We start from the raw sequence: 26,649 nt of genomic DNA, 5'->3' as shown, positions 1-26,649 counted from the left end.
CAATGCTTTGACCGATGCCGGGAGTATGGGATTTCCCTCAACCCCGACAAATGCATCTTTGGGGTCTCTTCTGGAGTTCTGTTGGGTAACATTGTCTCTGCACAAGGGATATCAACAGACCCAGCAAAGATCGAAAAGATCGCAGCTCTGCAAGCACCCACCAACCTCAAACAGTTGAGGGGATTCCTAGGCCATGTGGGTTACTACAGAAGGTTCATAGCCCATTTTGCAACAAAGGCAACTTCCTTGCACAAGCTTCTGAGGAAAGATGCAGAGTTTACTTGGACAGAAGAATGTGACAAAGCCTTTCACACTCTGAAGCAGTGTCTGATAGAGGCACCCATTCTGCAACCTCCTGATTGGACGAAAGAGTTCCACGTACACACTGATGCATCAATTGAAGGCTTAGGCGCAGTCCTCTGCCAAAAGGGCTCCTCGAAGCTGGATCAACCGATCTATTATGCAAGCCGAAAAGTCACTGATAGGGAACGGAACTATACAGTGACAGAGCTGGAGTGCTTGGCAATGGTGTTTGCCCTGGAGAAGTTTCGCCATTACCTCCTATCTACCCACTTTAAATTCTATGTGGATCATGAGGCCCTGTCCTTCTTGATGAACAAAGCAGATGTGAAAGGACGATTGATGAGATGGCTCCTTTTATTCCAGGAGTTCGACTTTGAGGTGATTACTAAGCCTGGTCGTTCCCATGTTCTGGCTGATCATCTGTCGCGTATCCCACAAACTGCAGACGAGGAACGAGATGATCCAGACCTCCCTGATGCTTCCCTATTTTTGGTGGAAACTGTAACTCCCTGGTATGCGGACATTGCCAATCTGCTGGCAACCCAAAAGTACCCTTCTGGTATTTCTAGTCGGGAAAGGAAGAAGCTCATGCTAGAATCATCCCCATACACCCTGCTAGGCGGTGCACTGTACAAGAAGGGCAAAGATGAAGTACTCAGAAGATGTGTTGCAGGAGAAGAGATTGGGATCGTTCTGAAGGCTTGCCACGACGAGCCATGTGGAGGTCACTTTGCAGGAGAAGCTACAACCAGGAAGGCTCTGCTAGCGGGATATTGGTGGCCTACCATCCACAAAGATTCCTATGATTACTGTAAAAGATGTGATGCTTGTCAAAGAATGGGGAAACCCACCAAGACAAGTGCCATGCCACTGCAACCTATCCTTCCCTTAAAGCCGTTTGAGAAGTGGGGCATTGACTTCGTAGGTCCAATCGATCCTCCCACTAGAAGGAAACAGAACAGATACATCCTCGTATGTACAGATTATGTCACAAAGTGGTGTGAAGCTAAAGCCCTCAAGCGGGACGATGGTAACAGCGTGGCCCTGTTCATGTACGAGAATATCATCACCCGTTTTGGTAGTCCCTTAGAGCTCGTAAGTGACAGAGGCACTCATTTCCTTAACAAAGTCATGGACGAGTTGATAGAGTTGTATAAGATCCGCCATCGCAAGTCCACTCCTTATTACCCCAGAGCCAACGACCAAGTCGAAGTCACCAATCGCATCCTCTGCTCGATTCTGACAAGAACAATTACCGCACATCGTCGTGATTGGGATGATCGACTTACAGAGGCCCTCTGGGCGTACAGAACCTCCCATAAAGCAGCAACAGGACAAACACCCTTCCAGTTGGTGTATGGTACAGAAGCTGTTTTTCCTGTTGAACTGGAACTACCCTCTTTGAGAGTGGCGATCAAAGAGCGGTTGGGGGATGACGATTCACTGCAACGCCGTCTCCTGCATTTGGAATGTTTGGACGAAATTCGTCGGATGGCTCTACAGTGCATGGAAGCCACGCAAGCCCGACGTAAGGCTTACCATGACAGTTTCATCAAGCACAAGGAGTTCAAAGAAGGTGATTTGGTCCTAGCCTATGATTCACGATTTGGCAAGTTTCCTGGCAAGCTCCAACAGCGGTGGATGGGCCCCTATCAGGTACTTGCAGTCAACCCTAATGGCTCTGTCCAAATACAGACCGTTGATGCCTCCGATGATCCCTTTCTGATTAATGGATATCGCCTGAAGAAGTACTTCCCTCCTTGGGGATCTTGACAATTACGGACACTTGATCATTTCCCTCGTTGGCGCGGCACTGTACTTCTTATGATGCTACTTATGTTAGCCGTTCTTCAATCACTCCTGATGAAGTAGACGCAACCCTCTATCTCCTCAAAACCCCCTTCTAGCCTTGATCTCTTATCCTCTATTTTCCACCAGCGACAGTGGCGAGGTGGGTTCTGACACATGGTTTTTCTACCATTCCCTTGCTCAATTTGCAGAAGAAAAAAAAACAAAAAAACAAAACATATCGGTCATGGGAGAAAAGGACTTAGGTCCCTGTCATGCCGACCTCTTCTTCGAGAAAAGGTGGAAACACCCTCAGGAATGGGGGAAAATAAGAAAAAGAAAAGAAAAAAACAGAAGAAAAGAAAAACAAAAAAAAACAAAACAAATCTGTTATGAGAGAAAAGGAAGCAATTCCCTGTCATAGCAGGCCTCGTTCCAAGAAAAGGTGATAAACACCCTTGGGCGAGAAGCTGGCTGTGGAAAAGGTGGTAACACCCAGCAGTCCAGAAAGTGGATTCATTAATTGATATCCCTAGGATCCAATTCCGACGCTGCCTCCCTTGGTACGCTGTGTCATGGGTCTTTCTGCAAAGTGATTACCTGTCCTCTAGCAGACGACATGTTCCTGTCCAATACAACGCTCGATTTGATGGCTACCTCCCTGGGTACGCCTCTTCAACAACTGATGACGCGATCTTCATCGACAAACAATCGAGTGATGTGAGCTTTCATCCTAACCGGATGGGGAAGTGAGTATGGTTGCCCTCTGTATCTATCAACAGAGAGTGAGACAGAGGGTGGGGCGAGAGATCAGTCTTTTCCCTTCAAATCGAATGAGAGGTGAGAAGTGTGAATGAAGTGTTGCACGCACGGGGTGGGCCTCTCAAAGCACAAAGCACAATTTGTCCCTGTGCACTGCACCATAAGGCTCCCTGGCCTTCCTTCTCGCACCGTATGCCGACACAGGGCGGGATGCACAGTTGCACCATCAAATGCGCACAAGGCATACAATCTTTGCACAAGTGATTGTGAGGATTACATCAATGGGTTTCCGGAAAAGGCTGTCCTCCTGTATCTACCACTAGAGAGTGAGACAGAGGGTGGGCTGAGTGTGACTGGAGTTTCTTCAATCAAATACCGAGAGGTGAGATTGAGGGACGTTACGACACTTGAAGTCAGGTATATTCCCGTTTCCCTATGCACCCACGGGATGGGTCTTTACCATCAACACAAAACACATCACCCTGTTCTGTGCAATGCACCATAATGCTCCCTTGCCTTCTTCCTTGCACCTATGCCAGACGGGTTGGACGCACTAATGCACCATCAACCGTGCACCCTAGCATACTCCTTCTGCACCATTCCCCCTTGTTGATGCCTCAACCGGGTATGAGTGATGGGTTTTAATCATTCTTCCGCGAGTGATATTAGTCATGGGGCGAGTGACTGTTCTTTCATTCCAAATTGAGTGACTGTGAGTTGAGTGCAATATCCCTCATCATCGACGAATTTCCTGCGATTCCTTCCATCAGCTACCTCCCTGGGTGCTGCCGCGTGGTCCCTGCCATGACGAACGTGTGCCGAGAAGCTGCCTTGGTTCCTCCAGCGCCAACAACAACACTGGACGTGCCATCGACACTCAACCTTGATTCTTGACGAAACGGGCCAAGTTTTTCTAACCCTACAACTTCTGTTTCTTAGTGATGGTCATGTTTTAAGTGTGGGGAAGTTAGTGGATGGTCTGTGGCGTGGTCCTAGGTCCCTAATGTTCGGTTAACCCTATCCGTTAAGGTCTTAAGTGTGGGGACGCGTCCCTGCGCGTCTACGTTGCATATCCTTTGCATATGCCTTACCCTGCTCATGCATGTATACCATGACTTGCTTTTACCCTCCTGGGGTCCCTTCCCACCCGCCCGGTTATGTTCCACCCACCCTTGGGGCTGTTCCCTTGCAGTTTTCCTTCATTCCCTGATTTTGAGGTCCTGCTATGTGAATGCACCCTACGTTCACTTAAATCCAAATCCAACCTCATAGCCCTGTTCCTCCCGTTGAACTGACCATTTTTCCTTTCTACCTACCCCTGTTCTGGTGCACGGTTTTTGAGTTATTAATTTTTGAAGCATTTTACGCAATTTAGCCGGTTTTCCATGTGAACGCGCTTTTCTTGCCTCGGAACCATGCTCTGATGTCATAGCCCTGACCACAGCTTTTCCCTTGACATTTTTCCTTTTTACTCCGCATCATTCCGATACACGGTTTGTCCAATATTAATTTTCTGGGTTTTTAAGACTTTTTCATGCGTATTTTTGGTATTTTTCCATGTGAACCTGCCCTATTTGTATCGGAATTCCAATTTGATTTGACAGCCGTGTCCCCCGTGCCTTCCCCTACCTTTTTCCTTTTTCCTCTACCCTTTTTTGACTTCTGGATTTTTACTTATTAAATTTTAAATGACTTTTCGGGAGTATTTTTGGAGTTTTTCACATGTGAACCCCTCCTATTTCTGCCGGAACTGTGGTTTAACATGATAACCCTGTGCTACCCCTTCCTGCGGACATTTTTTCTTCTTACTGCATGTCATTCCGGTGACCGGTTTGTCAGATATTAATTTCCGATCCCATTTTCGGGTTTGTTTTTTGGGTTTTTCCCATATGAACGCGTCTTATCTTAGTCAGAATTATGTTTTGACATGATAGGATTGTCGGGCACATCTTTCTGCCTAGTTTTCCTTTTTGCTGCACCTCATTCCGATGCACGGATCTTTCGATATTAATTTTTCAATTGCGTTTTTAGTTCGTTTTTTGTGTTTTTTGCACGTGAACGCCCTTTCCCCCTCCCAGAACCCCCGTCCCATATTTTTCTTGTTTCCCCCCTGTCGTCCTGCCCACTTTTTGTTTTTACGATATTTCGTTTTGACATCCGGATTGGGAGTTATTAATTTTTCTTTATTTTTACATTTTTTCTCGCGCCCATTTTGCGCGTGAACGCGCCCTTTTTCGATTTAACGCGTCTCCACGCGCCCCGGTCGTGTCCGCGTACCCCGTACCGTCATCCCAGCGTCGTTTCAATCCCGTCACGGCAAATTTTTTTACCCCACCCCGCGCACGTGCGCGGGACGGGGATACGCCCCCTCTTGGCCCCGCCCCTTGCCCTTGCCCACCCCTATTTCCACTACCCACCCGCCCATTGCCCCTGCCATCCACCTTCCCCCCCGCCCATTGCCCTTACCTCTTTTTTTTTTTTTTAAGATGAAAAAATAATAATAATAATAATAAAATTTTACCCCCCTCATGTCCCCAACGGACACCCTTCCCCCCCCGAATCTCAACCACCTCTCCTCTCTTCTCTTTCTTCTTCTTTCTCTCTCTCTCTCTCTCTCTCTCTCTCTCTCTCTCTCTCTCTCTCTGCGTGCACGACCTTCTCTCTCCTCCATCTCCCTCCTCCCTCTCCTCCCTCCACCTTCTGTCTCCGCCCTCCATCGCCCCTCCTTCCCCCCATTCCTTCTCCTCCCTCCTTCCCCCCATTCCTTCTCCTCCCCCCACCCCGCCTTTCACTCCTTCCCCCCACCCCGCCTTCTACTCCCTCCTGCGCCCCCACCTCCTTCTTCTCTTACCCACCGCCGTCGCCTCCTCGCCTTCGCGCCGCCGTCGCCCGCCCGTACCACCGCCTGGTCGCCCGCACCCCTGGCCGGATCGCCGCTGATCGCCAGCCCCGCCGTCGCCTCCTCGCGAACGCCGCCGTCGCCGTCGGATCGCCCCTCCTGGCCCGCGTTCACCGCCTGGTCGCCGCCACAACCGCCGCCCGCCGCCGGCTCGCCTCTCCCCACTCCCACCTCCCTTCTCCTCCATCACCCCCACCTCCTCCTCAGGTTAGAAACTAACCGTAGTTAACCTACGTTAAATTCCTCATTAACACTAACCTAACTTAACCTCAGCTAATTAGGATTTAGTTAGACCTTACCTAATTGACTTAGTTAGACCTTAACTAACTAACCTAGTTAGACCTTACCTAATTGACTTAGTTAGACCTAACTGACTAACCTAGGTTGACTTACCAGCCTAACCTAGGTAGACTTACCTGATTAACTTAACTTACCTGACTTAAGTGACTTATGACTCATATGACTAATGTGACTAATGTGATTAATGTGACTTAATTAATCACAACATTAATTTTTCCATTAAAAAAATTTCAAAAAAATTTCTAAAAATTCCTTCTGCCAGTTGTCAATTTTTGGACCTTTGTCTGCTAGGAATTGCCTTTCCTATAATTTCAGAAAAATCCATCTTTCCTAAAATTACCCATAAATTGCCAAAAAATATGGAAAAATCATTTTAAAAATGGTTAAAAATTCTAAAAAATTCTAAAAACATTCTAAAAAATTTCCCTCACCTCCCTTTCTCATTTTCCATTTATTCCAACATAAAAAAATCACAACTAAAAATACAATAAAATAAATAAAAATAAAAAACCAACATCAATCAAATTAATACATCTGCTCAGGTGTTGTTTGTTGTTTCATCAGTGCTTTTTGCTTTTCCTTTACTGGGACTCTTCCGTGCGCATTCCTGCATTTCATACACACCCTTCCAGGTATTTATTTTCTGTTATTTATTTATTTATTTTTTTCCTTAATCACAATTAATTGTTAAAATAAACCTTTTAATTCACCCACTATGGCACGCGCATTCGTGCTAAACACACATTTATTTTTTTAAATTAAAATAAACCAGCCGTTCACTTAGCACGCGCTACGTGCGCTAAAGAGGCACTCTAAAATTTTAATAAAATAAACCAGCCGTCACATGAGCACGCGCTGGCAAAAAAGCGCTCCACATCACCTTAATTATAATTAATGAATTGCATTTAGAGACCTAGTCGGGAGTCGAAGTCCGGGAATCGTATAACTGCACCGTTTAACCTAATAATTGGTAAGTAAATTCATAATAAGGAACCGCCGTTTTCTTATTAAGGTTTATCACCTTATAAAAATTCACCCATTTTTAATAATTAATTAAAATCAACCCTTCATTAAATAACTCCCCCTTCACTGCACTTAATCCCCTTTTTAATGAACCGTTTCGTGGGATGGGTATACGCCATTTTTAATGTTATTTTCGATGGTCCAGTCTTGGTTCTATCACAAATATCGTATTGATATGTGTCGGATATGGTCTTGTTTTGGTTTCCTGTCTTTGTTACGGTTACGGGTACGGTATGCAGTTTTTTCTTTTATTGCCTGATACGGGGTTCAGGGTGTTTGTTTGATGCATCGCATGAAGCTTTCGGTCGCATTAGTCTCAAGGTCATGTCAAATTTTTTCTAGGATGTGGTTTGCTTGGGATTAGTAGGTCGGGTCATGTTTGATTGGTAATTCTCTTATCCTTGGTTTTTGTCTGTTGGTTTGCAGGCATTCTCTTTGATTGTCTGTGGTTGTGGTGTGTGTGTAACCATCTGAATGGCGCCTTCTCATGCTTCTCCCCCTATCAAGTACGTCCCACTAGTTAGTAGGGATTACTCGTCCCTACTTACTTTTGAGCCCCTCACGAAGGCAGGCCTTGCTGCTTTTGTGGCCACTCCTTTTCCATTACTTCCAGAGGATCCGTCCGTCTGTGATGAGTTCCTGGCCTCTTACAGTAAGAAGACAGGAGTAGTCCAAGGCATGTCTATGACATTGACGTCTCGAGGCTTAGGGAAGGCTCTGTCCTTACCCTTCAAAGGAGAACCTTTTGTGACCACTCGACAGCTCTTCTCTAATGAAGAGATTCTCAAGCTGTTGCAGAAGCAGACAAGGGAGGTCCTTGATGTTAAGAAAGTGATAAACTCTTCAGGAGTTTCGTTTTCTATGATCACTGATCCCGTCTGGAAGACGATGTGCCAGTTCCTTCAGGACAGGTTCATGCCTGCCAAAACGCCATCACACTATTTGTCCAAAGAGCTTTTCACAGCTTCCAGGATGGTGCTAAAAGGAGTTGCCATTGATTGGAGCACATACCTCCTTACTAAGATGGATCAGCATTTCGTTAAAGTCACGAGGGGTAATGTTACCAATGTTACCTACGGATCCTATTTGTTAGCCTTCTTGACCTATTCAGGTTTACAGAAGACTGTGCCTCCACCTCCTCCATCAGATCCAGTACCTCCTCCTCCACCTTCAGAAGAGTCAGCACCTATTGACATTGAGGATGATGATTCTCCGCCTCCCCTAGTCATACAGCGCAAACGCTTGAAGAGGGTAGCGGACAAAGCCCCTGTTGTACTTCCCTCAGTGCCTATCCCTGCTACTTCTGGTAGTGAACTCCCTGGATATCTCACTTGCAATAACCTATTCAGAGCACATAGAGAAGGATCCTTGGAGATCTCAGTTCCTTCCCTGAACAGTCTCGTCTCAGGAGATGCCATTCCTTTCCTCTGCAAGGATATTCAAAGTTCCATTGAGTTGTCAGTGACAGCCTGTGTTCAACAGCTGTACGCATCTTTCTATGAGGAGCTCATGCAGTCCAAAGACCAGTTGCATAAGGCAACATCTGAGTTAGCATCTGCTAAGGATACCCTAGCAGATCTATTTAAGCAAATGGAACAGCAAACCCAACTGGTTGCCATTCAAAGTGATGAGATTTCTTCATTAAAAACCCAGTTATTCGAGGCTTAGTCACAGGTTACTAGTCTTTCAGCAGAGAAGGAGAGGATGTCCAGTGAAGCGAAAGAATTCCAAGTTCTTTTAGATGACAAGCTTTTAGCTTTACAGATAGCTAATGACACAATGGCCAACCAAGCTTCCCAAATCCAGCAGTTGCAAGATCAGCTTGCAAAGTCCCGCTCTGTTCCGCCAAGCCCTCCTGTTTCATTAATTCCTTCTCTTTCACAGCAGGATTTGGCTGCCCTACAGAGACAGGCTACTGTGTGCCCTCTATTCCAAGACAAAGTGGAAAGATTGCAGTCCAGAATGGACTTATTATGGTCTACCTTTGAACAATTTCAGGAATATGTCTTACCTGACCATTCTTTCTTTGTCCACTACCACTTACAGAAGTTGGTCTTCTATATGAAGCTTTCCACGATGGATTTACCTTTTCCAGAGAATGGCTGGAGTGGGGCTTGGTCTGCTGAGTTGTTGACAGAGGTAGTTAGAATGGTCTTTGAAGATTCTGTCACGCCAGACACCATGCTGATGTCATACATGTATATCCGAGGAGATTTGTTAATTCCAGATGAGATAGATATGGCATGGTATGTGGGGGATGTGGTCTTACAGGCTGTTCTCTATGTCAATCATTTGGAGTTGCGCATAGCTGATATGTTCCAGAGTTATTCCTCCAAAGTGGCTGATTGTCAGGATAATTCGTGGCATCCCATGATTGATTCGGTGGTCCTCAATCAAAGACAAAACACAGCTCCTACCTTTGTACAGAGTACTAACCACCTGAGGATGGATCTTTTAACTTATCTTTCCAAACATAATCCATTTGATGCTACTTTCTTTGATGCCTATCATAGCCGATCTCTCTTAGGACCTTCTGTTTCTACCCTCCTCTATTACCAACAATTGGCTCACCGTTATGCTGTATATATTTCCCTTTGTCAATCTAATTCCACAGTAATTTTACCACTTCTTTTCCAACCTTCCAATTTCCCTCAAATTCCTATTTTCACTTACTGTTCCTTTATTGAGGATAGGGTATTTTCCCCTTCTCCACCCTGTCCTTCACCCCTCATAAATGTACCCTCCACATTTCCTATTTATCAGTTAACACCTTTCCTTAGTGATTCCTTACAAATTTCTGCCACTCCTTCTTTAACCTTTTCTTCCTTTTATGATTTTTCTTATCCTTCCCTACATCCACTTTCCCTTATTCCATTACCCTCTCCTAACACTTCCATATCTCAACCACCTCAGTTGGTTAGTGACTGTGACGGTTTTGATACTCAGATTTCCAGAAGAAGGGGATGGAGTTCGGATGATTGCCTTACAGGACCGCAAATTAATTGGCCAGTTATTCCAGGGGAATGGACAGCTTCAAGTCAAGCTTATCAAACTATGTTCATTTTGCCCAACAATATTCACAGTCTGCAGATCCCTCAGTGAGATTAACTGCTCACTTTGCTTGGTACCTGGCGTATATGCATAGGCACTCTCATACTGATTCAAAGCCTATTCCAAAGTTGTGCATGAATGTCAATGTTAGCATTGATTCCCAACAGTTGGAGATACTGTATTTTCATGCCCTCTGTTTGCCTAGCAGATACTTGGTCCTATTGGAAAGGATGTGTTGTCTCCAATTTTTCCAAAATCCTCCTAAAAACTTTGTAGATGAATCCTTATCTATGGATCGATTCCGACAACATCAATCTTTTAAGAGGGATCATCTTCATTGATGCCTTTCCAATGTATGGTGCAAGCTTTTTAATGCCAAACTCTTCTCTTTTTGAAGAAGTCATTCAGATGGTTGTGTATTAGTGTTTGTGTTGTGAGTTCATGTATGTCAAACGAACGTGGTGGTTTCCTATTGGATTTTGTGTACGAGCTATGTTTTGGAGATTTGTAGAGATGGGGTCGTGGTTGGAGAGTTGAAGCAGATGATGCTGATGAAGAAGAAGCAAACTCTTATATCCTTTATAAATTTGTGGTGATTTTTAGTTTGATAAGAGGTGTTAATGTCAAAAGAGTTTTCCTTTCTTTGTATTTTTATATCAGAAACAGGTTATAAGATGGGGTCGTGGTGGATGGATTCTTTGTAAGAAGCTATTGAAGATCAAAAGTGAAGCTTTTAAATGAACTTGTATTCCCTTTTTCCTGGGTCGCGAGGACGCTTCCTTATTAAGTGTGGGGATATGTTGAGTGTTGAAATGACTTGTTTTTTGGCTGATTTTTGTTGTTTTTGAGAGCTGAATGGTTGATTTTATGAGATGATTGATTGATTTGGAAGTGTTTTGAGAGTGTTTTGGATGATATTGATTGTGTTTTGGAAGATCATGATGTTTGTTGATGGTTCTGTGATATTCTGATAGGTTCTGAATGGTTCTGTATACCTTCTGTTTTGTTCTGTTTTGGTCTGTTTTGTTCTGATTGTCTTCTGTTAGGAGGGATGGAGTATTGATTGATGAAGAATGAGATATTGTGAAAGCTTATTGAATGTTTTGTGAGAGTTTGGAATGGTTTGAGAATGAGTTATGTGGTTTTGATGACCTTCTGTAACCTTCTATAGGTCTTCTGTAGAGCTTCTGCTTCTGTTCTGCTTCTGTTCTGTTTCTGTACTGTCTCTGTTCTGGTACTGTTCTGTAGACTATTCTGTAAGTATTCTGTGGAATGTATGTGTGACTTTGAGGAAAGTTTTCTAACCTTGGAAAGAGGTGAATACAAGTGCAAAAGAGCTGAAAGAAGTGGAAGAAGTAGCTGCTGAAGACTCAAGAGAAGACTAGAGTGAAGTGACAGTAGTGAGCTGTGAAGAGACACTGTAGTGGCTCTGGTGACCTTTCATATCAGACATACCTCTTGGGAGGGGTATTCACGACCTAAGAGTGATTATTGAGAGTAATTTTTGAGAGATTGTAGTGAGGATATGATGTATTATTGATGGTGAGAGAGAGAGAGTCAGAGATAGCCAATTCTACTGAAACAAAGTGATTGTATATGAGAGATTGAGAGAGAAGACTATGAAGATATTGAAGATGAATACTATGTGATGTATTTCCATTCAAAGATGGTGTATTTCTTTGCTTTCTTTGTTCTATTGATGGATTTTATGAAGATATTGAAGAAGATGGTTGATTCTATTAAAAACCGTGGGAGATTTACATGATGCTGCATGAAGATTTGTTGTGCCTGGTGTTCTTTTCTTCATTGTGATCATATGAAATATGAAAAACAAGCTTGTTGATGTTACAAGATAGATTTTCTTGCAAGAGAATTCCCTTTTCCTTGGTGTTCCTCTCGGGGCTCCAATTTTACAAAAAACATTGTCTTATGCAAAGAATCTATGCCCCTGAGATATTAATGTGCCTATAAGTGTTTGCATTTATTAGGTGGTCGTAAGTCAGAGTTAGCGCTAACTTTTGAATCCACTAAGATTCTTCCATAGAATGAATTTTTTATTTTACTAGATACCTATGAGATTGATTTTTTATTCTAGTTGTGGTCTAGTCGTGGGGTCAATAATTACTTTAGGAATTAAAATTTATGTGTCTTCTCTAACAAAGGAGGGCTGTCTACAACAAGAGTAATTGGAAGTGTTCCCTTAAAAGGTTTCAACAAACTAATAGAAAAGAATTATGAACCTACCAATGAGGAGGAATTCCCAATCTAAATGCATTATCATTGATCTTATAAACAATATGGAATGGGCCATAATACATTGGAGCTAATCTGGTTTTTGAATGCATTTCAATGGATTTAACCTCCTCTTTTCAATTCATAACCATAATAGCTTTATATTTTTTATTTTCTTGGGTGACATATCACAATTGTGATTGCTTGATCTTGTTAGTCAGTTCTTCTAGAATTTTTCTATGATCGCTAGCTAAGGTATCAGCAGAGTTGGAACATGAGTATCGATAATGGTCATGAAGATAGGTAATTTCTTTCCATAAATAGCTTCAAAAGGTGCTCTATTCATAGCAAAATATGGGGTGCTGATACTAGTTATTTGATCTATTGAGAATGGAGGATCTAAGAAGGTCAAGAATAGTGTTATTAGTCAATTCAATCTAGCCATTTATTCCTTGATGAAAAGTTGAGATAAAGTCCATCTTAGAACCTAGATTTTTATGCAATGCTACCTAAAAATAATTTTAAATTTGACCATCATGATCAAAAAGTATGATATTAAGAAACCCGTGATGTGGAAAGATAGTTATTAATGAAAAAGTTTAGCGGCTTGTGGAGCACACAAAGTATCTCTAAAAGCAAGAAAATAAGCATATTTGCTAAATCTATCCACTATTATCCAAATCAGGTCATGGTGCGACATTGTGGTATGACCAATAATAAAATCCATCAAAATTTGTTCCTATGGTTCATTAGATACAAGTAGAGGTATAAGCAACCCCTAATATTTTCCCTGATGATGTTTAATGTACTAGAACACAATGCATTCAAACATAAATTTTATAATATCGTCCTTCAATGGAGTCTTGTAAAAACATTACTTGCATGCAACTATGGTACACCGAATTCGTTTATATCCCTTATAAGCATGTGCGTGCATTTGAGTCATTGCAATATTTCTGAGATGTGCAATAACAAATAATTTTCTTTGATAATTAAAAATCCATTCATATAAGTGTAATTAAAAAATGATGGCATTACTATTCTAAAATCTTTGTCAAATGATAGAAAAATCAAAGTCTAAAACATAAGTGGAAATCATTGCATCAAAGTTTGAATTTCAACACTAGAAAAATGATTCAAATATATACTTTTAATTTGATCAAAACCAAGCAAATGATTAGATGATATATTTTTTATTAGTCTATGACTCAAGACATCTACAATCACATTAAGATGGCTTGGCTAATATTGAATCATTAGATGAAAATTTTGAATGAAAAAACCCCATCTAATGTGTTGATTAGAAATAAGAGATTGGTTTAGTGAATGTTTTCTTATTGATCTATTTTGAGGAGAACCTTAGATCTCATCAGGTAGTACTGTTCCAAACTTCTAAAGTATGAAATACATTCAATCATTCTTTATCATAAATATTGTAGATCTAATACTTGAAGAATACTTACATGGGTCACTAGATATTTTAAAGTATCAATGGATTTATGTTGACTAGGGCCCCAACTAAAAACAATGTTTTTATACAATGCATAGTTGAAGATGAGACAATCAATGAAATTTTTTTTAATAAATTTTAGATAAAAAACCCATTAATCTCAGGAAAGATTGAACTTCATGCACATTCTTAGGATTAAGCCAATGATAGTTTAAATTTTCTTAGGGCCTACCGGGATACCTTCAATAAAAACTATGTGTCCCAAATATTTGATTTGATTTTGAAAGAATGAACTCTTAGTAGAATTTGCATACAAGTGATTTGTATGTGGCAAATCAAACACAATACTAAGATGTTTCTTATGTTCTACTCCTAGCTTACTAAAAACAAGTATATCATCAAAGAAAACAATCACAAAACCTTGATAATCCAAAAAGATTTTATTAACCATCCATACAAATATAGATTATGCATTAATGAGACCAAAGGGCATAACAATAAATTCATAGTGACCAAATTGTGTCATAAATACAATCTTAAAGGCATCAGCTAAATCCAAACAGATTTGATGATATCTTGATTTAAGATCTATCTTGCTAAAATCCCCCCCCCCCCCCCCCCGCTAAATTTATCAAGCAAATCATCAACTCTTAGAATAGGGTATGGATTTTTAATAATCACTTTGTTTAAAGCTCTATAATCAATGTAGATCTTATAGCCATTATTTTTCTTTTTTACCAATAAAATAGATCCACCAAAAGGGAAAAAAATAGGATGAATCAAACCCTTGTTTAATAATTCAATTCCTTATCTTTGAGTTTCTTTTTTATGTAAAGGACTACATCTATACGGAGCTTTTTGCAATGGAGAAACCTAAGGAAAAAGTTCAATTTTGTGATATAGGTCTCCTTGAGACTGTGGCGATTTGGGTTGATAATCATTTGCAAAGCAGTACCTATATGAATCTAAGAACTTTATCTAGGTAGTGATCACTGTAGAAGATTCAGGAGTTTTTTCTTTAGTCACAAAAATCATACATGTCTTGTGTTGTTTTCAAAGAGCTTGTTTTGCTTGTGTGTGACTAACAAGTGAAAAAAAAATCATCTCAAGGTCAGTAGTCAAAGAAATAATCTATTCTTGGAATTAAAAAGTGATAGTGTCAGTATGATAATCAATGTCAAGAATTAGGACCATAGTCAGATACCTCCTGGATGTTTTACAAGTGAAAAAATGGGACCAATGCCTCCATAGCAGAAGTTCTACTATATATAAGTGGAGGCTTTGGTCCCATTATTACTACAAATTTTTATTATGAATATCTATTTTAACATCATGTAATTATGATTATGATATCCTTTATATTAATGACATAGGGTCTTGGCTACCTTATGTTAATGATATGTCTGGGATTGTATGATAATGATGATTAAATCTAAATTCAAATTACCAAAAACCTTAGTGTTCATCTTTTTTTCCTCCCTTGTTTTGTTCTTATCGTCTATTTCCTTCCTTTCTAGTAGCTTGTTTCCTTTCCTACTATTATTAACTATGTTTGTAACTTGTAATCACCTATAGCATGCAAATGACATGTAAAACATTGTGGGATTTATGGAAAGTGTTATAGATATGTGTGGGAAAGAATAATAACTTGTAAGCATCAAAATATGGTTATATAATATCTATGATGAAACTATAATACATGTAGGTAACTCACAACATGTAATCCCTATTCTTTGGTCTTGCTTATACATGTAACCCTTTAGATAACCAATTTATTGTTGTAATATACAGGATCTCAATCCCTACATCATCTAAATAGGAAAACCTCTAAGATACATACACCTGCAAATATTTTTTCAAGCTCTAGATCACCAAGGGTGGGCAAAGTACCTTCTGAACCAGGATTATGCACCCCTTCAAGAAAGAGGCATCTCTCTTTTGTCTTACTATTTCACCTAGCATTTAATTTTTTCTCTTAGATATTGAACATGGAAATTCCAATGCTAGGCTAAGAAAATATGAAGGAAGTGTAGGGGTGAAAGGAATCCTTGTGATTTTCAATGCTGTGCAAGGAATTAAATTATACAAGGGTTGAGTAACAAGGAATGGGATAGGGGTTACCAATTAGCAATGACTCACTACTTTTATAACTTTCTCTTATACTCTTTGATATATTTTCAATTAAAGTTTTTCAAGAATGACATTCAACCAAGCCAATGTCAAGGTTAGGCATTCAAATAATCAAAATGGATTGTTTAATGCTTGAAAAGAGAGTTAAAATCAATTTAATGAAGTAGGATAGGCATTCATGTCATGATTCAATCCTAGGGAATCCATTTTATGGATTTGATGAGCCCTTGAGATCAAATTAAGTGATGTTTAACAAACATAGGATGAGCTTTCCATCCTTTTAAACCCTAGACATGGAAGTTTAGGACAATGTCTTTGAGGTTCAAGCCTCCAAATCTTGAAGAGGATTTTGGAAGAATGAGTGGGTAAATGCCTTCAAGGCTAACAAAAGGACCTTCTAATGCCTAGAAGCAATTGATAGATTCAACATAGAGGTGAAACCATGATCGAGTTTAATATATTTGCTACTCTCCTTATTTAAACTATTTGGAGAATGAAACATAATGCTCAAGGAGTGCAGTATGGCCTTCAATGTTGACAATAGAAAAATCATTGCAATTTGTATTGAGGTGCTACTACCAACATCGACACAAAGCTTAACCAATATGGTACTCTCCAAGTGATATTTGATTAGGAGAAATAAGATCAAGGGTTGGCTATATCTGTAGAGGCTTAGGGAAAGAGACATTGGAGATATCCATTGTGCAAGCTTGCCATGCTTGAAAGAGCAAAGAGAAAACCCTATTTGTGAAAAGTAGTGATGAAGATAGTCTCCATTACGTCCATTAGACCCTTATTTGACCACTACTCTTCAAAATACCTCTAAAAAATGGTCATGACCTACTACAATGTTAGGATATCACAATTTTGCTTTAGTTCTTAGCCATGTCCTTCAAGATTAACCATGGAATATTTAGTCATAGTTACAATGTAACCAAGCATTGTGACTAAATTTCTAACTATAGTTCCCTACTCTAATGTGTGTAACTAGATTGTGACATGAAAATGACTCCACGATAGGACCAAAAGTCAAGCTTTGATGCCAATGTAAACGAATCCTACTCTAATCCAAAAATCTTACTAAAGTACTCCTAATGAAATAGAGAAATACGAAAGAATTGCTCTAACATGGCCATGCCACAGTTCATTATTCAGCACAAGGTAGCCATGGCAACAAACTAAGAAAAGCATAATAAATTATTCTCAATACACTACACAAGGCTACCCCTAGATCATTGGAGAGCTTCATTAGGGTTGTCTTGTAGAGCCTTTGTGTGGCATTTTCTACCATGCTTATAGCCCTTGCCAAGCTAGTGTGGATGGTCTCTTGCAAACCTACATATAAAGTACTCCATTGGCCCTATATTTGATGCTTCAATTTCCAACTTTCACATAGATGGATTTTATCCTTCTTTTGGGTCACTTCAATTGTAACAAGTATGAGCTAGTCACTAATCTCTATCAATTGTGTGCTTAATTCCATAGTTTCTATCTCGTAGTTCTTGAGAGCTAGATATTGCCCCTTGAGTTTACATCGAACCTCACTCATTGTTGCGGCCTCCTACTTCTTAAGTTGATCTTGGAGCTTCTTAAGCATTGAGTCACACTCCTTTAGTTGAGTCTGAAGCTCTTGCATCTATTTTTCCTAAAGATCTTTGAGCATTATGTCCCACTCCTTTAGCTAAACTTGGAGCTTCTCAATCTACTTTTCAAATTCTATCAGGAAGGTTTTGCATTCGTCTCATGTCTGTTCCAACCTATCTTGGAGTTCTTGATTGGCCTTGAGTGCATTTACCTTTCTTACTCTTTGCACAAATGCTCAAGGGCCCCAATTCTTCCTATTGTGCTCTGCCCCTAGAAGATTCTTATGCATTCTTTGAGGTGTCTGCTGGGCGAGGGCTCTATTTTGAATTAGTGATGGTGACCTTAGGTGTGGGTCTTGCTTTTTGCAAACTCATTGACTTGCATCTACATGGTTTCTGTTGAACAAGGAATCTCTTCTAAATTAGTGACAATGACCTTAGGTGTGCATCTTACTTTTTGCCAACTCACTGATTTGTACCTACATGGTTTCTACTTGAGCAATCAACCCATGAAGGGTCATTGAATCAATGGTTGGTTCTTCTCTCACCTTTTCCTTCCCTCTACTAGAGTTGCTTTCTCCTTTCTAGACTATGAGATTTGCTAGTTGTTGTGCAATGGTCTAGTTCTTGCTATGTATGGATTCTTCTATAAGTGCTCTAATGGTTCTTTTGTACTTTTCGTGCGACTGCTTCATTTTTTCCTCTAATAACTTTCATTCCTTCTGCAACATCTTCTCAACAACATCGACAATCAATCACACATTTTTAGTGTCTCCTTCGTCGGAGCCCTCCAAGAATGAGCTTAGTTCTTTCTCTTTTCTCTACTTCTTTTCTTGCTTGGGTCATCACTAGAGCTAGGATTCAATGTCTCTCCTCTTCAACTCTTTTTTCTCTCTATGATGTTCTCATATGAATCCTTGGATAGTATAGATGGCTCTATGTGTGGTGGCAGGATCTCATGGAAGGGTACTCCTATAGTGATAACAATGAAGCAAATGGGTATGCTGCTATAGTTGATGATGTTGTGCCTAGTCTCTATGCAATTAAGCTCTACTTTAGGATCCTTTGAAATAACCATTTCAATCTTGGCTAGAGATTCAATGACAAGTTCCATCCATAGATCGTTTAAGTCATGCTTAACTGAGCTTCATGTCAATATAACCTCTAGGACCCATTTAAGGATCTTGGCTCTACTAGTCAAGGTTTTGTTGTAGGTGAAAAGATGATGAAATGGCTATGTTGTCACCCTATCTTTTCTTCTAGAATTGCTCTTAGGAGAACTCCTTCATTAGCCACCAACTTTACTGAGCTCCATTAATTCTCATTACTAAAGTTTCATCCCATCGAGACTTGGGGGTTTTTTATGTTTTAATATACTTTCTTGATCCAATCTTGAAGCCTGAGGTCTCTTCTACTAACTTTGGAGCGATCCCAATGCTTGCCTCATGTTTATTGTAGTTCCCATTGGTTTTTCAATTGTATATAAATCTAGCTAATTTGTTGGCTAGGTTGTAGTTTTAGATCAGTCTAGTGTAAGTTAGGATGTGAATGTGGGTTGATGTGGCTTTGATATAGTCACCAAGGCCACAATTGGCTATAAGCTCCCTAGCAATTTCATACTTGTCAACCAAATTCTCAAGGTTGGTCAACACTTGAAACTCTAGATGGCCCACTCTCCACGTGCTTGCCTCCAAATTTAGTTCATGTCTTTATCAAGTAGAGAATCCCAACGTATCCTCATTCACTAGATCTGATAGGTAGAGATGGTGTTATGGGGACTGAGAGGAATGGTGCCTATGCAGTTGCCATTTATAATAAGCAAAAAGTATTTTTGTGAGCCTTTTCTATAAAAACTTTGAATTGCCAATATTTTACTTTTCTTATCAAAACTAAAAAAGTCAAATTGCACAGCCTAGAATCCCAAGGTGCGCCCATCTTTTTACCTTTACATCACCACTAATCATTAATTGTTTTGGTCTAGGTTTTGATTTCTTAATTACTCCTTGGATTCGTGAAGGTAATTTAAGGCATGATTTTCTAGTCTCTTGATCTTTTCGGTCTTGATTGTACTCGTCTTCGCAATCCAGTCTTGGTCTCCTCCCCTTGCAAAATTGGAGCAAGCTTCCTAACTTGGGAGAGTAGGTCATAGTGTGTGCAAATAGTTTTATGTTTTGGTAGTTTTATTACTATTTACAAAGGAGATTGGATTTTTATTTATGTACAATAGAAGAGGGTTCAACAATCCACCAATCATAGAAGTTGAAATTGCACTCCCATTAGCTAAAGCATCCATGGCATTAGGTAAAATTAGTAGTTCACAAAGATAAGGCATGATGTCATCCAAGAGCGAGGAGCCATTGAACCAACTTGTAACATGGAGCTCTTCTTATGTCATTAGTAGTCTGGTGATAAGTGGTTAATGAAGTAGCTGCTTGGGGGTTGCTAGCTTGTGAGCCTCAATGACGATATGTGAAGATACGGTCTCACAATATGAGGGATCATATTTGAGGGGGCTGATGATATTGTGTTATTTGACTATGGAAAAGAACCTTGTTCCCTAAGGTAACAGTATCAAAATGGATGGTGTATCATCTTTTGAGAAAGCAAATAGTCATACTGCAAAGAACGTGTAGCCTATCAATATCAAAAAGGTCTTGAAGGGGTGTTGTGTCTATAAATAAGGAAAGTATTCAGTAGGCTTTTGCCTTCTCACTGCACTGAAGACACCTCTCTCTTCATATGATCCACTTTTATGGAGAGATTCTAATCCACAGTTTCTAGTTGACCGGCAGTTTCTAGCATATCAGCTGACTTGGGAAATAGCCCTCCGTTCCCTACTGCTATTAGAATCCTTTAACCTTCTTCACCAGTAATCCCCACAGGAGCACACACCATCTTGGAACTGGTGAAAGCGATGAGCATCTCTAAGAACGATCTCCCGCCCTGTGACTTTGGACACGAACTTTGTAAAAGAATGGCAATCACCGCAAACTCTCAGGTTCTTGATGATACGAACAGGCATCCAACGTGGTATCTTCATAATGCCAAAGGCAATGGCCAGCTTCTCGCTGTGATGAGCAAGGAGATCTTCTGGATCCCCCTCATGCAACACAAACCGAGTATCAGGCTCATACCCAGCTTCTTTGATTTGCATAAGCAAAGTGTTCAATGCTGCATGAATGCTTTTGGTTTCTGAATGAGATGTATCGTTTGCTACGAATGGATGCAGCTGGTTACCAACTTCGATCCAGCTGCATCCTGCATCTTTCACTAATTGCAGACCCTCTATCCTTGAAATCGTCTGTACTCTATCTTTCCACCTACCAGATGAAGCATAGATATTTGCTAGCAGCACAAGAGCTGCAGCATTCTCAGGTTCTAAATTAATGACACGCTCCGTTACATTTATGGCTAACTCAGTATCTCCATGGATCCTACAAGCACCAAGTAATGCCCTCCAAACTACAGCGCTAGGCTGGGGAGGCATTGTCTTAGCAACACCCTCTGCCTCCTCAAGATGACCAGCACGACCAAGTATGTCAACTAAACATGCATAATGATCTGCTACTGGCTTGACACCATAAGGTCCACTCATCAAATAGAAGTAATGTAAGCCAAGATCTAGAAGCCCTGCATGGCTACAAGTACACATCACATTTAAATAGGTAACGTGATTTAGCTGCACACCTTCTTGTTGCATTTGATCAGCTAGTGACAAAACTTCCTCAATGTTACCATGCAAAGCATATCCTGCAATCATTGAAGTCCAGCAGACAACATTCCTATCTACTGTCCTATTCAGTACCTGTCTTGCATCAGTTAAACTGCCAGATTTTGAGTACATATCCATCAGAGAGCTGCTAATTGAATTATCAGACTCGAGCCCACCTTCAATAACATATGCATGGATCAACTTGCCATGCTCAAGGGCTGCCATGTTGGCACATGCATTTAGAATACTCACGCAGGTCACTAAGTTTGGACTTACTTTGCCTTTTAGCATTTTTCTGAACAGATGGAGTGCCTCCTCAGAATTTCCTTGCAAAACATACCCAGTGATCAATGTAGTCCATGAGACAGTATCACATGTGGTCATTTTGTCAAACAACACTTGGGCATCTTTTATGCTCTTACATTTTGCATACATATCCACTAAGGCACTTACCACCAAAACTTCTGAATCAAGCCCTTGCATCAGGGCTCCCACATGGATGTACTTACCATGTTTTAAATCCTGTTTCATACTACATGCCTTGAGAAGGTTTACAAAAACCATCCCATCTGGTTCAAACCCTTCTTTTTCCATTTGTTCGAAACAAAGGAACACCTCATTAGCATACCCTTTTTCAGCATAAGCTGCCATCATAGAAGTCCAAGATATTACATCATAATTAACCATGCCCTTAAAAACTTGGTGTGCATCCTTCACACTCCCACATTTTACATACATATTCAGGAGGCTATTATTAATTACAACATCACATTCCACACCATCTTCTAGTATTTGAGCATGAACCTGTTTACCCTGCTCAATAGCTCTAAGGCTGGCACAAGCATTCACCATATTCAAGAGAGTGACTTGGTTTGGCTTGACCTTTTCAATTAGCATTTCCCTGTACAATTGTAATGATTTTGTAGCATCCTCTTGCTTCATATATCCTGAAATCATCGTGGTCCAAGATATAACATTATGCTTATGCATGTTGCTGAAAACATTATGAGCATCATCTGAGCTGCCACATTTAACATACATGTCTATGAGAGCATTTTCAACTATAATATTTGATTGGATCCCACTCCTCATAATGCAATTGTGGATGTGTTTACCCTCCTGCAAAGCACTTGAGGCAGTGCATGCCTTAAGAATACCTACATATGTGACCTCATCAGGCTTCAAGTTACTTAAGTCCATCTGTCCAAACAGCTGTAGTGCTTTTTCCATTTGCCCATGTAACACACATCCACAAATCAGTACGTTATATGTAACAAGATCACGCTCACCCATATGGTTGAAAACTTTCCATGCATCATCCATGCTTCCACATTTGGAGTACATATTGATAAGGCTGCTTCCTATTTGTACGTTTGACTCATGTCCATGCTCAACGATGCATGCATGTATGTACTTGCCTTGTTCCAATGCCAATATCTGAGCACATGCATTAAGAACACTCATAATTGTTACCTCATTTGTCACTACACCTTCACATTCCATTTTGTCAAAAATTTTAAGGGCTTCTTTGGAACGTCCTTGCTTAGAGTAAATCAAAATCATGACAGTCCATGACACCACATTCCGTATAGGCATTTCATTAAACACCTTGCATGCATATTTTAGACAGCTGCATTTTCCATACATGTCAAGAAGTGTGTTTTCTACAAAGACACTTCCTTTCTTCCCACAAGTATAGGCATAACAGTGGGCCTGCTTGCCAAGCTCAAGGTTTCTCAAAGTGCAGCATGCTTTCAGTATATTAACAAAAGTCACCTCATCAGGCTCAATGCTTGCATGCATCATGTGGAAGAACTGTTGCACAGCTATCTCAGCCTGTCCTTGCTTTACATGTGCACCTACAATCTTATTCCAAGCAAAGACATCTTGCTCATGCATGGTTCAAAGTGTCTACATTACCCAGTCAGAGCCTTCTTGACTAGCAACATCTGTTATGCACAACTGGAGTATCAATCAAATGAAGTCATGCCAAAACATATTCAAATCAAAGAAACCATCCTGAAAATAGTCCGCTACAGCAAGCCCAATACATTCACCTGTCTCAGTAAAAAGGATTCACTACAGCAAAGTGCATTGATGTATTATCATGACGTAGAATGTAACTGTAATCATGATGTACCTTTTACATAAGAGCACTAGTCTTGGTGTTCTTTGAAGAAAAGATCACCCATTCCAATCATTCAACTGAATGATTGGGAGGAATACCCTTGCAGACCTCAAAGAAAACCCATTACACAGGCATGCCATTCTTCCCATTCACAATCACAATTACAACATAGAAGCAAAGATATTTGCTGTCGATATTTGTTCATCTGCAGAGCTTTAGAGACAGTTCCAACTTCCTCTTTACCATTTCATAGGTGGCCTGGATCTGCTCCAACGGCTATGTAGTTGGTGTAAATATCAGTTTGCATGACTCAATCTCTGAGCCTTCTTGTCCATCTTTTCCAATAGCTAAAACTCATTATCTGTGATCGCACAATTGACATGATGCTCTTACTATGCCAAACATTTCTGGAGTCAAAGCATACTAAAGAAGCAATCCTTCTACATGAAAAGGACTATTTTCACTTAAAATAGCCCTTTCTTTGTTTTTCAGAGAATTCACTCAAAATAGCCTTGACTGATTCTAGTTGCAGAAATCAGCTGGTTATTATAGAACACTGATCCAGCATCCATCTTGGAAACAAATTACTATATTCCCATGAATCCAGTGTTCTACTTCAAATTTCTTATTTCCAAACATCGAAGACCCTTGCAAGATTATAATACAAAGAGTTGTGCTTAACCATCAGGTAAAAAATATTCATTCATAAAATGGAGGCAACACCTTTATGCATCACTTGTTAAAAAAGGATCAGGTAGTTGCACGAGAGATATGGGAAAGGGTCACATTAAATCTCAACCAACCAGCTCAAATGGTTCGCTAAACAAAATAGGAGACAGAAGACCAACATTTTGAGGTGGGGACTTGATACTCTAGCATACCTTGCACGATAGAAGATGTTGAGATATGGATTGCGACATCTTGGGCCAGTAGTAATGCAGCATGAGCTTGTGTAATACCTTATGGAAGCAGAGGTACCCTGAAGGGGGGTGGCTGTGATAAAATTCCAGGTAATGTTGCTATAGTAACTTGGCACATAGATGCGAGGCTCTTGATTGTGGGTGGCATAATGCAGGTCATTATTCATCACTATGAATCTCTGTGGATGTTCGTGTGGTTGGGGAGACCGCAGCCGCAAAATGATTTGTTTGATGAGTGGATCATTATGTTATAATGCATCCATCTGAGTTATGTGGACAGGGAACGACATGGGTGGAGGGGTGAACTGCATGGCTTGATGTTCAAAATCAGGAGAGGCCATCGGCGATGAGGTTATGTGATCCTTTGCACTAGACCAATGTAAACTTGTACTCCTGCATGGCAAGTTCCCAGCGTAGTAATCTGCCTGGTGGATGATGTTTGTGGATGAGTGAGGCCAATGGTTGATCTGTCTCTACTTATACTGTTGTGCCATGTAGATAGTGATGAAATCTGTGGAAAGCCCACACGATTGCCAACAACTCTTTTTCAGTTGTTGAATAATTTTCTTTCAATTTGGTGAGGGAGCAGCTAATGAATGAGATTGGCTGCCACTATTGAAGGTTGTCTTGCTACAATAGAACAGCCCCTAGACCCTGATTCAATGCAACGGTTTGTAACTTGAAAGGTTTGGAGAAGTCAAGATGAGCTAAAAGGGCAGTGTCCTGAATGACTTGCTTGAGTTTGATGAAACTCTGGTTAACACGTTGAGGTCCATGTGTATCTGTTACCTTTCTTAAGGAGTTGACGGAGAGGGAACGTTATAGCAGCTAGATTGGGGAGAAAGCCGCGAGAGAAATCAGCCATCCCAAGGAAGCTTTGGAGGGTTTTGACAGAGGCAGGAGGAGGATAGTTCTTGATAGCTATAATTTTAGATGGATCCATCTGGATACCATTTGCAGAGATGATAAATCCCAAAAACTTGAGCTTAGTACTACCCCATCTACACTTCTTAGCTTGCAGCTGTAGGTTATATTCATGGATCCACTTGAGTACTTGCCCCCCAAAACTTGCAAGTGTTGCTGCCATGTCTGTGTGTGGATCAAGATATCATCCAAATAGACCAGCACTACACCTTGAGTAATCAGATCTTGAAAATTTGTATTTGCCATTCTTTGAAAAGTGCTACCAGCATCTGACAAACCAAATGGCATGTGAGTGAATTGAAATAATCCCCTGTGAGTTCGGAAACTTGTCTTGTGGGTATCTTTTGGAGGTAATGGTATTTGCCAATACCAAGAAGCTAAGTCTAGAAAGGTGAAGTACCTGGACTTTCCTAATTGGTCCAATAGGGCATCTATTCTGTGAAGTGGGTAAAGGTCATGGACAGTTACTTTATTGAGAGGTCCAAAATCGATACAAAATCGATGAGTGCCATCATGCTTGCGTACAAGATGTGGCTCACACACCCAGTTATTACATGCTGTGTGGGAAAATTGATTTGTGAGTTGTGAGAGGATGGTTGAAACAGCTTGAAATAGCTTGAAGAACTTCTATAGGACTGTGTGGACATCTTGCAAGCGTGTGTGAGAGCTTTCTAATGTGCATTGTGTGTGTATGATAGTGAGGTTTCGATGTGAGCACATAAATAGCGGTATAGGTAGTGAGGCGGGTAAAACCAACTATTGTGAATCAAAATGTAATTGAGCCCTGGTTTCTACAAACCAATCACAGCCTAAAGTCATGGGAAACAACTGCCTAGGTAAAACATAAAAGGAATGATTGAAAGTTTTATGAGCTAAAAAGAAAGTACAATGGGCTTGTGTATGAGAGTGGTGGACCTTGTGGTTACCTCCAAACAAGACCTTGATTGGAGGTGCTGTGGATGTGTGCAAACTGAATTCTTAAACCAACTGTGCACTAATGAATGAGATACTACTGCCTGAATCCAAAAGTACTTTATAAGATGTGTTACCTATATGGGCTAATGTGGAATATACCATGCGGCTGGAAGAGGATGCGGCTTGAATCTGCGGGCCATACTCTTCCACGAGTGTCCCATGTTGAGCTAAAATATGCATTACTTGCTGATTAGCCTCTTAAACAGCCCCAAAACACACTAAAAATGCTCTTTTAGAGTAAAACCCTAAAACGGGGAGTGGTTCGAGAAAGTTCAGTGGAAACCCTAAAATGGGATAGTGGAAACCCTAATTTTTGGGGCACCTTTCCACATCTATGAATAGACAGGCTACCCCCATTCAGCCATCATCCTTGTTTGCAAGTCACACCAGCCCACACACCCTCTGCTGCTGTTGGCGCCCAATTTCCAGCCTGCAGCACACCTCCATCTACTGTCCAACCATCATCGAT

The 26,649-nt window shown here is 40.7% G+C and overlaps 1 protein-coding gene across 11 annotated transcripts in view; it reads right to left on the bottom strand.

Annotated features, from left to right (window-relative positions):
* Window positions 1-6,595: 6,595 nt before the first annotated feature.
* LOC148013990 (pentatricopeptide repeat-containing protein At2g03880, mitochondrial-like) overlaps window positions 6,596-26,649 on the bottom strand; it is a 42,307-nt gene continuing 22,253 nt past the window's right edge. For 5 of the 11 annotated variants that reach the window (XM_087666727.1, XM_087666726.1, XM_087666724.1 and 2 more), the window contains one exon: window positions 19,644-23,722. In XM_087666727.1, coding sequence (XP_087522853.1) covers window positions 20,385-23,132 — 2,748 coding nt within the window. In that variant the 5' untranslated portion in view covers window positions 23,133-23,722 and the 3' untranslated portion in view covers window positions 19,644-20,384. Of the gene's footprint in view, window positions 6,660-14,945; window positions 15,764-19,643; window positions 23,723-26,649 lie in introns of those variants that run through there. The other 6 variants (XM_087666729.1, XM_087666733.1, XM_087666734.1 and 3 more) reach the window with 4 other exon arrangements.

Source organism: Lygodium microphyllum, chromosome 25 (genome assembly GCF_053477565.2).
Source record: "Lygodium microphyllum isolate KBCC chromosome 25, Lygodium_microphyllum_v1.1.10, whole genome shotgun sequence".
In the NCBI taxonomy this organism is placed as follows: Eukaryota; Viridiplantae; Streptophyta; class Polypodiopsida; order Schizaeales; family Lygodiaceae; genus Lygodium; species Lygodium microphyllum.
The sequence above is the reverse complement of the archived record's forward strand: the minus strand, read 5'-3'. Positions and strand labels throughout refer to the sequence as shown.